Source organism: Drosophila mauritiana, unplaced genomic scaffold, assembly GCF_004382145.1.
Source record: "Drosophila mauritiana strain mau12 unplaced genomic scaffold, ASM438214v1 Y_29, whole genome shotgun sequence".
In the NCBI taxonomy this organism is placed as follows: domain Eukaryota; kingdom Metazoa; phylum Arthropoda; class Insecta; order Diptera; family Drosophilidae; genus Drosophila; species Drosophila mauritiana.
The window spans coordinates 245937-262760 of record NW_022881575.1 but is presented as its reverse complement, the minus strand read 5'-3'; the positions used below and the strand labels follow the sequence as shown (position 1 = coordinate 262760).

The 16824-nt window shown below is 37.8% G+C and overlaps 1 protein-coding gene across 1 annotated transcript; it reads left to right on the top strand.

Annotated features, from left to right (window-relative positions):
- The first annotated feature begins 11288 nt into the window (after positions 1-11288).
- Positions 11289-12323, top strand: LOC117150076. The gene is made up of 2 exons (XM_033316924.1): positions 11289-11970; positions 12026-12323. Exons 1-2 carry the CDS (start codon positions 11305-11307, stop codon positions 12035-12037), a joined length of 678 nt encoding a protein of 225 aa, XP_033172815.1. The 5' UTR covers positions 11289-11304; the 3' UTR covers positions 12038-12323.
- Positions 12324-16824: the final 4501 nt, after the last annotated feature.

Sequence of the window (16824 nt, the reverse complement as noted above, 5' to 3'; positions counted from 1 at the left end):
ACAGATGCAAGTGCACAAGGCTTTGGTGCAGTATTATTGCAAAAGAAAGAGGATATGAAATGGCACTCTATATTTTATTACTCGAAAGCCACAACAAAGGATGAGGCCAAATATCATAGTTTTGAACTTGAAACATTGGCCATCCTGTATGCATTAAGAAGATTTAGAATCTATGTACAGGGAAAGAGATTTAAAATTGTTACGGATTGCAACGCATTAACTCTAACGTTAAATACAGTACAATTAAATCCTAGGATTGCAAGGTGGGCATTAGAATTATTAGAGTATGATTTTGAGTTAGTTCATAAAGCAGGAAAGCATATGCAGCATGTGGATGCATTGAGCAGAAATACGAACATATTAGTGGTAGAAACTAATAGTTTTGAAGATAATTTAATTATTTGTCAACCAAAAGATGAAAAGTTGAAAGATATTAGGAAAAAGTTAGAGAAAACGGAAGATTTTTTTTGAAATGAGAAATGGTGTACTTTATAGGAAGGCAAATGGTGGAAGATTGTTGTTTTGTGTACCAGAAGAAATGGAAGAAAAAATTTTATATAAATATCTCAATGAATTAGGTCACTTAGGGAGAGATAAGGTTATCGATGCTATTGTTAAGACTTATTGGTTTTCGAATATGAAAGAAAAAGTTGTTAGGCATATAGGAAATTGTTTGAGATGTTTGGCATTTTCACCGAAGTCGGGAAAAGAAGAAGGAATGCTGCATAGCATCCCAAAGGGAAACGTGCCGTTTGAGATAATACATATCGATCGTTATGGACCGGTACATAACGGTAGAATAAAGAAACATCTGTTTGTAATAATAGATGGATTCACTAAATATGTTAGGTTATACGCAACAAAAACAACGAACACGAAGGAAGTAATTCTAGCTTTAAAGGATTATTTTAGATCATATAGCAGGCCGAAAGTTATAGTATCAGATAGGGGGACCTGTTTAACATCCGAAGATTTTGCAAAATGTATGGAAGAGTATAATATTAAACACATAAAGATAGCGACAGGTTCACCCCAGGCCAATGGACAGGTAGAAAGAGTCAATAGAATAGTAGGGCCTATGATAGCTAAATTAACAGACATTGAAAAGGGATTGCATTGGGATGCAGTTATTGAAGACGTAGAATTTTCTCTGAATAATACCAAACAAAGAAGTGTAGCGGAATCTCCCAGCAAGATGTTGTTTGGAATTGAACAAAAGGGAAAAGTTGTTTATGAATTAAGACAAAAATTAGAAGAGTTAGATAATGTTAGTGAAATTAAAGACCTGAAATTAGAAGAAAAGGATCGGAATCGCAATTAAAAGCACAGAGGTATTATAAAAAAAGATATAATAATAAGAAAAAAGAAAGTACGCAGTACAAAGTAGGAGATTACATTAGGGTTAAGAATTTCGATAGTACAGGAGGAGTTGCTAGAAAGCTAATACCTAAACATAAGGGTCCATATGTAATAGAGAAGGTATTGAAAAATGATAGGTTTTTAATTAAAGATGTTGAAGGTTTTCAATTGGCGCGCAATCCATATCAAGGTGTCTGGAGTAGTCAAAATATTAAACATTGGATAGGGAGTAGAAAGTAAATTTGTATAAAAAAAAAATAAAATATTTTAAGTAAATAGCGACTAAGAACAATGTAATAAGTATAAGTTCAAAATTTCGACAAGATCAGGTGATCTTAAATGTCAGGATGGTCGAATTGTAGTAGGCTAGAGGTACATAAGTTTAGTAAAGCAACATAGTATATAAACATTAAGTGTTTCGGGTGGCATTCTCTGTTTCGCAACATCTGCTCTGTAGCAACAAGCATAGAGGCAGATCGCTAACGGAGAGGGAGTCAGTCGAATGCTAAAGCTGGAAATGCAAAGTACCGAATAAACTGAAGAGGCTAAATCCTGCGTTCCTGTTTTAATTACATAAGAGGGCTTATAGTACCCCTACATTAAAGAAAAAATAAATTAAGCTTAACTAACAAAAATAACCAGGTGATTCTTAATAGGCTTATCATTGTCAAAATAAATAAAATCACTCTGGCCAATAGAAATGTAATAAACAGCCTTAAATATGAAGGAGACGCTCAAACGCAACGCTAACGGCGCCTTTTGGTGCGAAACAACACAGATGTCAGAAGACATCCTCATATCAGGAGGATTGTACCAGGCTAAGAACAACCTTAGTTTCATGGAAGGGATCAATAATTCAAAAGACAAACAAAATCAGTATCTCGACTCAGCATTACAAATGCCATTTTTGAGGTCAGTGACAACATAACCTAAGACAAGACCAACATTCTTACCCAACTGCAGACTGACTACTTAAACGTCGAGGAATTTACCGCATTGAAAAACCTGAGGGGGATAACCTAACCTTCACGAACCTGATTAAGCATAGAATACAGACTAAAAGACCTCCTTAACCTCCCTTACAGAAAAATTCGAAACGAGATAATTGACGGTTTGAAAGATAAAGTAGACCAGTTTAAAATCAAAATTAAGCATTAATACCCTCAAGGAGAGAAAAAAGAGGATTGGTGAACGGTCTTGGCAGCTTAATAAAAGTTGTGACAGGAAATATGGACGCTTAAAAAAAAAAATTATTCAACAAAATTATATTCTTAACAAGGAAATTACTTTAAGATTTGAAAATATTACAGAACACATAAAAAGCGAGAACAAACTATTATCAACAAATTCATTAAATACTACAATAACAATATATAAATTATTGTTGAATAAATTTTCAATATATTTATTAGTGTAGGTTTATAAATTATTATAGAGCTTGTGGGGTCTGCACTTAATGAGGCGAATTTTAAGTACGTGGCAATGACCGACGCTTCTAATCTCCCAAAATCGACTGACTTAAGTATAGCAAGAGTTCTTATCTCTAAAGCTTAATCTACTAATAACAAGGTACAGTTTCTTATAGGTAAAGCTCGATCTATAAATAGGAAAAACACTTGAGGCTTACGACTATATTTCGTCTGTTTGGTGATTGTCTTAACTCCTCCCCTTCTAAGACGAAGGCTGTCCACAGACTTTTTACAATTGGCAAATCTATTTGAAAGCGGATCTTTCGGGTAACATTGGTTGTGCTTACAGCTTACTCATTGCCAATAAGTTCCCATACTGCCAGCTTGGTACTGCGTTAAACCATCGAAGGGAAGGCGGCTCTGCATATCTGGATGATCCGAGAAGTTCGTAAATACTGTTGATTCTCCATGTCATGGGTTCGCAACAAGGTTTTGGAGATGATCGTAGCGAACTTGGAAAAAATCTTTATTGTAACCGTCGACTTGTTGACGACGATGATGCTGATTTTGGTTGAACTAGTTGACCATCAAAACGTATTTGTTGAACGCACTCTGGATGGCGTCTGATGGCAGATATTATTCAGTTCGTCATTTCAGTACCCAGGCGCAGAAATAGCTGCCGCATCTTTACGTCTTTAGCAGATACTACGTTGATAGATCTTAATTCCCTCTTCTACTCTTCTCATCTACTTAAGAGGTAGTTACAGTTTTAATACTAAAGTTTTGACAATAATTAAGTATAACAATTATAATTTTATAATAAAGTTCATTCAGATATTTTTGATATTAAAGTATGTAGTAAAACGCTTATGGATTGCAAGTATTGATTTTCCTATTTAGTTGAACAGAATCAGAAAAGGGTATTGATAACATTAGTGTTTTTTTTTTTAATCGCGAGTTTGAAATCTAATGAGAGTGAGTGCGCTATACTGTTATTATGCCGTTTTGGTAATGCATTTATTTTCTATGGTAGTTTTAGGAAATATTTGTGGTTGCGTGTATTTTAAGTTTTCAAATCATTCGGGTCTAGCATTTCATCACATACCTTTAAACTTTTCTAAAGAGGATGAAGCGGAAATAATACAAAATGAAAAATATTTAATTGAAAAACTTTTGCAAACTCTTTTACTAGTGTCCAGATTTCACGTTTGTATTTTGCTAACTTGGCGATGGTCACAAAAGGAAAAGAAATAATAAACCTAGCGTAGATTATCTTTATGAACGACCCTTCCTTTTATGAGGACCGTTGTCCCGAGGTCTGCTTCGATTAGTTCTTCCCTATACCGTAGGGTTAGTTTATTTCCCAAGCGATTGTTTTGTTTTACCATGACTGTTTCTTCCACCTCAAAGGTTCTGTCTCGTCTTGTTACATTTTTTTCTTCTTAGCTGTTTTTCCTGAGCTTCGTTAACCATTTCTACTATCTCGTTAGCCAATTCGGGAGGAGTTGAATGAATAATGTCGATCGGTCTTCTATTGGTGACTGAGTGCAGCGTCTTATTGTATTCTATTGTTGCCTGAAGAATAAGGTTGACTGTATCATTCATTCCACTGTCAAGTTTCAGGCATCGAGCTATTTCTAAAAGCGTGTTGTGAAACCTTTCAACCTTTCCGTTTGAGGTACTATGAAGTGGAGGTGCGTTCGGTATGTCAACATTAAAACGATTTTTCAAAAGTGACTTGATTGACTCGGAATTTATGGACGGTTCATTGTCACAAAATATTGTCTTTTTCATTCATTATTTGCATAATTGCAGGTTCTAAATCAGTTATCGTTCGAGAGCCGATTGGGTGCACAATAGCGAATTTGGAAAGTTTGTCAATACATGTCAAAAAGTACTTCCTGTCTGTAGAAAATATATCAATATGCAATGTCTGGCCTACATGTGACGGAATAGGTGTTGTCCCGAGGATTTGCTTTTGCGGATGGCGGTCGTATTTGGCTTTTTGACAAACCAAGCAGTTAGCAACAAAGGTAGCGGCTATTTGTGACATTTTAGGTAAAAAGTAGTATTGAAGAATTTTTTTTACATTCTCCTGTGCTGCCCTCTGTTGTGCTCCAAAGACACTATTTCCCGTTGCTCAGTTTGATTAAAAATGTCGCTAACCATTTTCATAGTGTGTCGGAAGGTCGTTGCTGGAAACTCATTTACAAGACTGTTTTGAATGAAAGCTAGTACAGGTAATTCGCAGTGTATCGCATTCACTACATCCGGCTTAACCACATCACGAATTCTTCCGATTAAGGTCTCTTTGTCTAGAAATTGTATTAGATGCCTTGTCTTGCTTCCGAAAATAACAAAAGTTCGAGATGAGTCTGCGGTGCCCTCATCTATTACAATTTGGTTTCTAAAACAGTTAACCGGCTTGTCGATAGTTTCGATTGTAAAAGTCAATGAAATTTCGCTATGTATTGTTGAAATGTCTGACCGGGGTTCGTCCTCTAGGACATGAATAGCCTGCCTGTATAGTGCATCGGCAACATAGTTCTCCTTGCCAGGTTTATAGAAAATTTTAGCATTATGTTCGTCTATAAGCGCCTTCCATCTCTTGATTTTTGCATTTGGATTCCTATCTGACACGGCGTATGTTAACGGTTGGTGATCTGTAAAAATGTTTAAGTTTTTGACACCATATAGATAGTTCCTAATAGACTTTAAAGCCCAAACGATGGCCAAAAGTTCTCTTTCATTTGTTGCGAAATTAAGTTCTCTATCCTGTAAAGTTCTCGAAATCATTGTAACAGGCTTGCCATCCTGTGATAAGACTGCCACCAGGCCAAAAGCCGAAGCGTCTGTTGTTAAGTCAAAGGCTTTTCTATAATCGGGATACAATAACATTACATTTTCGGAGACAAGAACATTTTTAAGCTTCTCAAAAGCAGAATATTGTCTTTCATCGAAAGAAATTGGTATCTTTTTAGACTGGCTTGCGGAAACTTTTCCGTTTTCACCCTTCAGAATGTCAGTGAGTGGTCTAGCAATACAGGCGAAGTCCTTAATAAAGCAGCGGTAATAACTTGCTAGCCCTAAAAACGATCGAATACTAAACAGATTAGTAGGTTGATTATATTTCTGAATAGCCTCTACTTTGCTAGGACTGGTTGTGATACCTCCACTTGACACCATAAATCCGAGATACTCGACGCTTTCCTTGAAGAAAAACGATTTCTCTTTAGAAACCCTCATGTTTGCCTCAGACAGTCTGTCTAGTACCCAAACAACGTCGTTTACGTGGTCCTCAATTTCGTTTGAAAATATTATTACGTCATCAACGTAAACATAACATGACTTTCCAATACGGTCCCTAAGAACATCATCAATAGCACGTTGAAAAATACTTAGGGCATTTTTCAAGCCAAACGGGAAACGGCAAAACTCGTATTTTCTATTTCCTACTGAAAAGGCAGTTTTCTCCCTATCCTTTTCTGCGAGCAGAATTTGGTGAAACCCCGATTTAAGGTCAAGGGTTTTAAAGAACCTGGCCTTTCCCAAATTTGACAAGATGGATACTACGTTTGGTATAGGGATAGGGTATAGGGTATAGGGTATAGACTTGTCGTCGATTGTTTTTAAATTTAGTTTTCTAAAATCTATAACCAACCTTTTCTTAGCATTTCCCTTTTCAGCTGTACCTTTTTTATCGACTACCCAAACCGGATTGTTCCAAGGTGACGACGAGGGCCTGATAATTCCGTCCTTTAACAAAGCATTTGTCTCCTTATTCACAAAATCTGATACGCCCATGGAGTACGGATAGAGTTTTGAGTAAATGGGTTGGTTGTCCTCAGTACGTATTGTGGCAACAATGTTGGTATTATACGGCAGTGCTTCGGTTTCGAAGCATTGTATGCAATTTATTAGATATTTGATTTGGAACCACAATATTCTCTATGTTGATGAAATTTACGCTGTCACATCTCAAAAACTGAATAGATTCCACTTCATTGTTGATATTCAACGTTTTGTTCTTAAAATCTAACGTTGCATTTCCCTGTTTCAAAAGGTCAAGTCCTATTATTGCGCCAAAACTAGAGAGACTTGGAAGAATAAAGAATTGAACAGATGTGTTAAATAGCTTAATAAAGCATTTCTGTTTGACGGTGTTGCAACCATGAAGCGATTTTACCGTGAATTTATTTTGTACCGGCATTATGTTTTTTAATTCAGGGAGGGGCTGTATGTAATTTTTCGAAGCCCCGGTGTCAATCAAAAGTTTTATGGTTCTCCCTGCTATCTCTCTTTCTATGTACGGTAGCAGGGATTTGTGGCTAAAAAAAGTATTTCACTAGTTCGTCCTCATAATCATCAACCTCCGCTTCTGCCTCCTTTTGATAACCGTCTGTGTCTTCCTCACATTGACCTTTCTTATGAGGTAAGTGGTTGATCCTCTGCTGTTTTGGCCCTGTAAACCTTGCACTGCCACTCGTTGGTCTTTTTGATGCTTGCGCATACCCAACATGTCCCTGAGCCTGACTTGTGTTTTGCTGTTGGGGTTGCGATGCGAATTGATTTTGTGTTTGAAATGAATTTTGTTGTTGGGATGGCCAAGAATATTGTTGTTGAGATGGCCAAGAATATTGTTGTTGAGATGGCCAAGTATTTTGTTGTTGGGATGGCCAAATATTTCCCTGAGTCGGAAATGGAGCTTGTCCAAAATTTCCAGTTCTTCTAGATCGTATGGATACATCAAGATTTGTTAACTGGACTGGATCTTGTCTTTCCTGGTTATCATAAGTATGCACCTGGCGCTTGCTAAAATATGGGTTTTTAGTTTGCATGGGCATGATTGAATTTCTATCCTTATCGCTGTGCTTTTGTTCGGTTTCTGACCCCTATCTCCAATATTTTTAGAATAAATAAGGGCGAATTGGTAACGCTCATGGTTCGACTCGACCTCTTGCGCTAAAGCGAGAGCAGTTGGTAAATCTTTTGGACCTTTTGCAAAAAGAAGGTAGCTCAACGATTTCTTAGCTCAGGTTACAAATACACGTAACGCGTCCGCCCTTTACTTTTCATTCACTGACATCGCCAAGGCACCACCAAATGTCATTATTGTCTTGTTGGTAAGTAGGGTCAGTTTTTTCTCGACTTCATCGTAGATAGCTCTTGTTCGATTAGGTAGATCGGCCTTTTGTCAGAATATGTGAAATCAAGACGGCTGATCATTGTTTTGAAATGTAACGGAGTATTAAAAGAAGCCAATACTGTATTCGCTGGACCTTTTATTTTATTTCGCATAATACCAAGAGCTTGGTAAAATGTTGAACTTCCCTCGTAGTCTTTAAAAACTTTAAAAGCGACATGAGCCGCTTTTTTCCACGACACATATGTTTCACTTTTTCCCTCAAAATCTGGCAGAGATTTAACTATATCTAGAGGCTCGTTACGGCCAACACCTGGTCTAATTTCTGCATCTACATAAATTTCCACCTCTGGGGTGTTCACTGTTAATATCCCGATTCGCTCATTCATCTCCTGTAATTCAAATGATTGTTTTTGGACTGCGAGCGCACCGGCAACAGCACTCTCTACGATCGCTTTTAACTGAGCTTCAAATTCCATTTTGCTAGTTGTATTTGTTTTTGACCACCAATTATCAGATGACTTATTATTTTTTTTCTGCACTGTTTTGCCTACTTGCCTGGTGCGCTGACCATTTATCTAAGCTTGACACGAGGTTGTCTAAAAGGTTATCACTGTCACTCATGTATTTTTATTATCAATACTCTTTGCATAGGTTATGTTATAAAAAGGTATTGGTATTTTTAATTCGTTCAATAAGCGTTATACTTACAATATAATAATAGTGCTTAACAAACAATTTTAAGGTACATGGTCTTAGTAATTAATATTATATTTTATGTAATCAGGAAATTTTTATTTTTTAGGTTAGAGTTGATTAGCCAATGCCGCTGGTTTTGTCTCCGGATCCTCCTTTTGTTATTTATTTATAATTATTCAGTTATCGTAGGTTTTTATATCCGTTTGGGCGCCAATTATTGTTGAATAAATTTTCAATATATTTATTAGTGTAGGTTTATTAATTACAATAGGGCTTGTGCGGTCTGCACTTAATGAGGCGAATTGTAAGTACGTGGCGATGACCGACGCTTCTAATCTCCCAAAATCGACTGACTTAAGTATAGCAAGAGTTCTTATCTCTAAAGATCTATTAATAGGAAAAACACTTGAGGCTTACGACTATATTTCGTCTGTTTGGTGATTGTCTTAACTCCTCCCCTTCTAAGACGAAGGCTGTCCACAGACTTTTTACAATTGGCAAATCTATTTGAAAGCGGATCTTTCGGGTAACATTGGTTGTGCTTACAGCTTACTCATTGCCAATAAGTTCCCATACTGCCAGCTTGGTACTGCTTTAAAGCATCGAAGGGAAGGCAACTCTGCATATCTGGATGATCCGATAAGTTCGTAAATACTGTTGATTCTCCATGTCATGGGTTCGCAACAAGGTTCTGGAGATGATCGTAGCGAACTTGGAAAAAATCTTTATTGTAACCGTCGACTTGTTGACGACGATGATGCTGATGTTGGTTGAACTAGTTGACCATCAAAACGTATTTGTTGAACGCCCTCTGGATGGCGTCTGATGGCAGATATTATTCAGTTCGTCGTTTCAGTACCCAGCCGCAGAAATAGTTGCCGCATCTTTACGTCTTTAGCAGATACTAAGTTGATAGATCTTAATTCCCTCTTCTACTCTTCTCATCTAATTAAGAGGTAGTTACAGTTTTAATACTAAAGTTTTGACAATAATTAAGTATAACAATTATAATTTTATAATAAAGTTGATTCAGATATTTTTGATATTAAAGTATTTAGTAAAACGCTTATTGATTGCAAGTATTGATTTTCCTATTTAGTTGAACAGAATCAGAAAAGGGTATTGATAACATTAGTGTTTTTTTTTTTAATCGGGAATTTGAAATCTAATTAGAGTGAGTGCGCTTTACTGTTATTATGCCGTTTTGGTAATGCATTTATTTTCTATCGAAGTTTTAGGAAATATTTGTGGTTGCGTGTATTATAAGTAGAGTTTGACAAATATTTAATTGAAAAACTTTTGCAAACTCTTTTACTAGTGTCCAGATTTCACATTTGTATTTTGCTAACTTGGCGATGGTCACAAAAGGAAAAGAAATAATAAACCTAGCGTAGATTATCTTTATGAACGACCCTTCCTTTTATGAGGACCGTTGTCCCGAGGTCTGCTTCGATTAGTTCTTCCCTATACCGTAGGGTTAGTTTATTTCCCAAGCGATTGTTTTGTTTTACCATGACTGTTTCTTCCACCTCAAAGGTTCTGTCTCGTCTTGTTACATTTTCTCTTCTTAGCTGTTTTTCCTGAGCTTCGTTAACCATTTCTACTATCTCGTTAGCCAATTCGGGAGGAGTTGAATGAATAATGTCGATCGGTCTTCTATTTGTGGTAGGATGAACACTCATAAGGCCCACTGTACCATGTAGTAGCATAGTTTTAGGTATGAAGCCCATAGTGGCAGATCATATCCCCGTTAGGAATAAGAATATTATTGTTATCTCGCTCTTACTTATAAGCTAGCATTAAGAGATAAGAATGTATACCTAGCTCACTCAAAAACGCATACACACTTGAGAGAGCATAAGAAAAGAGGAATAGGCGAGACGCGGCATTCGGTGGCGTGTGCTTAAAGAGACAAGTTGAATAAAGGCTTTATGAAATTATTGAGTGCATATATTCATTTTTCGGCGTCCACAACATCAGAAGTGGTCATTACCCACTATGCCTGACACTAACTGGAATCAATTCTCAGTGCTCCAACTAAAGAAGTGGTTGGAAGCTCTTGGACGCCAGACTTCCGGTACAAAAGCGGAACTAATAGTGCGTCTGCAGGCCATTTCCCCAGAAACGCGTGGCGATTCACCGCCAAATAACGGATCAGCAGCAGAAGAGGTGGAGGAATTGGATGGAGCTGCAGCCTGGCCAAAGCAGAGAGAGCCACAGGGTGGAGACACACGCACGATCCCGTTCGACGAGCAGTCATTGCAGTCAGAATCCCCGGAGAACCTCGATCTGGATCAGCTATCGTTGGTGGATGCAGAGAGAGCCACTCTAAAACAGCTTCGGGACGAGATAGAGGCAAACATGGCTGTGCTGCAGAGGATCCAAGCGGATATCGACGACGTGAACAAGAGCAAGTCTGCTCATGCTCGCCAGATCAATGACGTCATCGAGAACAACAGCAACGGAAACCACGGCAATGTTAACATATGCGCTAACAGCACCGACGCCAATGTTAACAGCACCGACGCCAATGTTAGCAGCACCAAGGTAACTATCGCCGCCGATAACATCGACATGGGACATACCAGTGTTGGAAAAGAAACCGCTTGTAATGTTGTTCAGCACCAGAGTCGAAATGTAAACAAGCTTCTGGAATCTCCTGCAACATCGCTTGCCTTGGCAAAAGAGGTAACGATGGAGTTTGACGGCAGCTTATGTGCGCGCAATTGGGTCACGCAGTTTCAGAACATCGGAAAGATTTACAATTTGGACGACGGATGCATGCACATGCTGCTAATTGCCAAACTAAAAGGAAACGCACAGCGCTGGCTGCACTCAAGCGCCACACGCATCCTAGAATCGACCGACCAGCTGTGCGAACAGTTAATTTTGACATTCGAGGTCAAGATGTCAAAAGGGGAACTGAGGAACGCATTTCAAAAACGCGAATGGCATCCGGATGAGAAATTTGCTGTTTACTTCGAGGACAAGGTGATGCTGGCCAACGACATCAACATCGATCTAGAGGAGCTCCTGGAAAACATCATTGAAGGAATCCCAGCACCAGCGTTGCGCAACCAGGCGCGCATACAGTGTTTCTCCGAGCCGATGCAAATTCTGCGGGCTTTCTCGGAAGTCCTTCTGCCGAAGCACAAAACAGGGAGCAGTTCATCAAAGCGCCTTACTGGAGGAGGTGCAGCCAATAAGGACTTACGTTGCGCCAATTGCAACTCCAAAGGGCACTTCGCCAGGGAGTGTCTCAAGCCAAAGAGGGAGCCCGGATCCTGCTATGCCTGTGGTGCATTTGGACACTTCGTCGGACAATGCCCGGAGCGCAAGAGCGCCAATATCAACAATTATGTAAGACTTGTCAAGATTTTTTTTCACAATAGCTATAAAATCCCATTAATTACAGAATGCCTCATAGACACAGGGAGTCCAATATCATTTACAAAGTTAAGCAATGTATCCAAGGAAATTAATTTAGAATCCGCTTCAGAAACCTATTTCGGGCTGAATAAAAGCCAACTGACAATACATGGAAAAATCTTATGTTACATTATAAAAGAAAAAGTTAAATGTTATTTTTATTTGTACGTGGTCCCAGACGAGTCTATGAGTCATAATGTAGTTCTTGGACGAAATTTCATGGAAGCGTGCCAGTTGAAACTGGATCCAGACGCCTTGGGAAGGATAACGGTCAACCCAGTCGATAGTAAAAAATATAGAAAAGCAAATAGTAAAACAGTCAGTTCTATTGTTAGTGAAACAGTTAGTGAATTAGTTAGTGAAACAGTTAGTGAATTAGTTAGCAAAACAGTTAGTGATACAGTTAACGAAGAGGTTGATGAAACAGTTAGTCAAATGGATAATGGAACAGTTAATAAGACAGTTAGTAAAACTGTTAACGAAGCAGGTAGCAAAACGGTCATCGAAACAGTTATGCCTTTAGCCAACTTCACGACGGATTCCGGACTTTATGCTGCGGTTGTGCCCAGTTATGAAGAAGCTGTTAGAGAAATTTGTAGCATTGATCACTTAGAGGATGAGCAAATGAACTTCATATGCGGCGAAAACAATAACCAAGCCTTAAACAGTCAGTTAAAGGAGATTATTAAACGCAACTACTTAAGCGTTAATAAGCCTACCGAGCCTTTAGTCAAATGCGAAATAAAACTTTGTTTAGAAACTTCAAAACCATTTAGCTGCGCCCCAAGAAGACTTGCCTATTCAGAAAAAGAAAAATTACAAAAACTATTAGATGACTATTTAAAAGAGGGAATTATTCAACCTAGTGAATCAGAATATGCTTCACCAATTGTTTTAGTCAAAAAGAAAACAGGAGACATACGGCTATGTATAGACTTTAGAAAACTGAACAAAGTTTTAATTAAAGACAATTATCCGATACCGCTTATCGATGACCTTTTAGACAAGCAAGTCAACAAAAAAGTTTTTTCGAAGCTTGATTTAAAAAACGGTTATTTTCATGTATTCGTTAATAAGGAATCAGTTAAATACACCTCATTTGTTACACCGTTAGGGCAATTCGAATTTCTCAGAATGCCAATGGGCCTGAAAACTGCATCGGCGGTGTTCCAAAGGTTTGTAAACAAAATCTTCGAGGATCTTATAAGGGATAACAAAGTAATTGTATACATGGACGACATCATGATTGCTAGCAAGAACTCGGAGGAGCATTTAGAAACCTTAAAGGAAGTGTTTATCAGATTAGCTCAAAATAAATTGGAATTACGAATGGATCAATGCGAGTTCCTTCAGACAAATATTAAATATTTAGGATTCATTATAAATGGTGAAGGCATTAGGGCTGATGACAAAGGAATAGATGCCATACAGCATTTTCCAGTTCCAGACAAAATACAAGCCGTTCAAAGTTTTCTGGGCTTATGTTCATACTTCCGTAGATTTATAAAAGATTTTTCAAGATTAGCGAAACCTTTATATGACCTTTTGAGAAAAGATGAAAAATTTAAATTTGGAGAAAAGGAAATGAGCTGTTTCTCAACTCTTAAGGAAAAGCTGGTGCAGGCACCGGTCTTAGCAATTTATAATTTCAAAGACGAAATAGAACTGCACTGTGATGCAAGCGCTCTTGGTTTCGGTGCGGTGTTATGTCAAAAAAAAGAGGATGGAAAATTACACCCAATATTTTATTTTTCAAAGCGAACAACAGTCGCTGAGGCAAAATATCACAGTTTCGAATTGGAAACAATGGCAATTATTCACGCACTGCGAAGATTTAGAATATATTTGTACGGAAAACGCTTTAAAATTATAACTGATTGTAATTCTCTTACTTTGACGCTTAACAAGATTGAACTTAATCCGCGAATAGCTAGATGGGCGTTAGAGCTCCAGAACTACGATTATGAGCTCATACATAGAGAGGGTAAAAGGATGCAGCATGTTGATGCTCTTAGTAGATGCACGAATATTTTGATAGTGGAATCAAATACGTTTGAAGACAATTTAGTAATCTGCCAAGGCAAGGATCAAAAAGTTCAAGAAATCAAGAAACTGCTGGAAAAAAATGAACATAAGTTGTTCGAAATGAGAAACGGAATAATTTATAGAAAATGTAACGACGGCAGACTTTTATTTTATGTTCCCACAGACATGGAAGATCATATTCTATATAAATATCACAATGAGATCGGACACATAGGTAGAGACAAAATGTTAGATGTTATTTCTAAATCTTATTGGTTTCCCAATGCCAAAGACAAATGTTTGAGCCATATAGAAAATTATTTAAAATGTGTTGCGTTCTCCCCTAAGACAGGCAAGGAAGGATTTCTGCACTGCATTCCGAAGGGCAGCAAACCGTTTGAACTAATACATATCGATCATTACGGCCCAGTCGACTCAGGCAGATCCAAAAAACATATTTTTGTTGTCATCGATGGTTTTACGAAGTTCGTACGTTTATACGCCACAAAGACCACTAATACAAAGGAAGTCATTACAGCCCTGAAGGACTATTTTAGAGCATACAGCAAGCCTAAATGCATCATTTCAGATAGGGGAAGTTGTCTTACATCCAAGGAATTTGATGACTTTATGTTAGAGTTCGATGTTAAGCATATGAAGATTGCGACTGGTTCACCCCAAGCAAACGGACAGGTTGAAAGAGTCAATAGAAGCCTAGGTCCAATGATAGCGAAACTGGTACAACCAGAGAAAGGCATATATTGGGACACAGTAATAGATAAAGTTGAGCACGTCTTAAATAATACACAGCACTGCAGCATCAAACAAACTCCAAGCAGAGTTCTTTTTGGTTTAGAGCAAAGAGGAAAAATATCATAGTAGACGAATTAAAAGAAAAACTAGAGGAATTAGAAAATACTGAAGAAGATAGGGATTTGGTAAAAATTAGAAATGAAGTTGAAAATAATCAAAAAAAGGCTCAAGCGTATAATAAAACACATTATGACAAGACCGCCAGACAGCCATCAGAATACAAAAAAGGAGATAATGTGATGGTTAAAAATTTCGACAGTACAGCAGGCATCTCTAGAAAATTGATTCCAAAGTGTAAAGGCCCATATGTGATATCTAAAGTATTAAGAAACGACAGATTCTTGTTAAAAGACGTAGAAGGTTTTCAGATATCTCGTAACCCATACCAAGGTGTCTGGAGCATCCAAAATATTAAGCACTGGATAGGCAACAAGAAAAATAAACGAAGACACAATTAAACAATAATAATAATATAATAACAGATTATATAGTATGTACATATGTAATAAATAAGGTAAAAGAATTCATCATACAACTAAGCATTCAATGTAAACCATGATCAGGGGATCAGCTAGTCAGGACGGCCGAGTTGTGGTAGGATGAACACTCATAAGGCCCACTGTACCATGTAGTAGCATAGTTTTAGGTATGAAGCCCATAGTGGCAGATCATATCCCCGTTAGGAATAAGAATATTATTGTTATCTCGCTCTTACTTATAAGCTAGCATTAAGAGATAAGAATGTATACCTAGCTCACTCAAAAACGCATACACACTTGAGAGAGCATAAGAAAAGAGGAATAGGCGAGACGCGGCATTCGGTGGCGTGTGCTTAAAGAGACAAGTTGAATAAAGGCTTTATGAAATTATTGAGTGCATATATTCATTTTTCGGCGTCCACATATTGGTGACTGAGTGCAGCGTCTTATTGTATTCTATTGTTGCCTGAAGAATAAGGTTGACTGTATCATTCATTCCACTGTCAAGTTTCAGGCATCGAGCTATTTCTAAAAGCGTGCTGTGAAACCTTTCAACCTGTTCGTTTGAGGTACTATGAAGTGGAGGTGCGTTCGGTATGTCAACATTAAAACGATTTTCAAAAGTGACTTGATTGACTCGGAATTTATGGACGGTTCATTGTCACAAAATATTGTTTTTTTCATTCATTATTTGCATAATTGCAGGTTCTAAATAAGTTATCGTTCGAGAGCCGATTGGGTGCACAATAGAGAATTTGGAAAATTCTGTAGAAAATATATCAATATGCAATGTCTGGCCTACATGTGACGGAATAGGTGTTCTCCCGAGGATTTGCTTTTGCGGATGGCGGTCGTTTTTGGCTTTTTGACAAACCAAGCAGTTAGCAACAAAGGTAGCGGCTATTTGTGACATTTTAGGTAAAAAGTAGTATTGAAGAATTTTTTTACATTCTCTTGTGCTGCCATATGCGCTCTGTTGTGCTCCAAAGACACTATTTCCCGTTGCTCAGTTTGATTAAAAATGTCGCTAACCATTTCCATAGTGTGTCGGAAGGACGTTGCTGGAAACTCATTTACAAGACTGTTTTGAATGAAAGCTAGTGCAGGTAATTCGCAGTGTATCGCATTCACTACATCCGGCTTAATCACATCACGAATTCTTCCGATTAAGGTCTCTTTGTCTAGAAATTGTATTAGATGCCTTGTCTTGCTTCCGAAAATAACAAAAGTTCGAGATGAGTCTGCGGTGCCCTCATCTATTACAATTTGGTTTCTAAAACAGTTAACCAGCTTGTCGATAGTTTCGATTGTAAAAGTCAATGAAATTTCGCTATGTATTGTTGAAATGTCTGACCGGGGTTCGTCCTCTAGGACATGAATAGCCTTCCTGTATAGTGCATCGGCAACATAGTTCTCCTTGCCAGGTTTATAGAAAATTTTAGCATTATGTTCGTCTATAAGCGCCTTC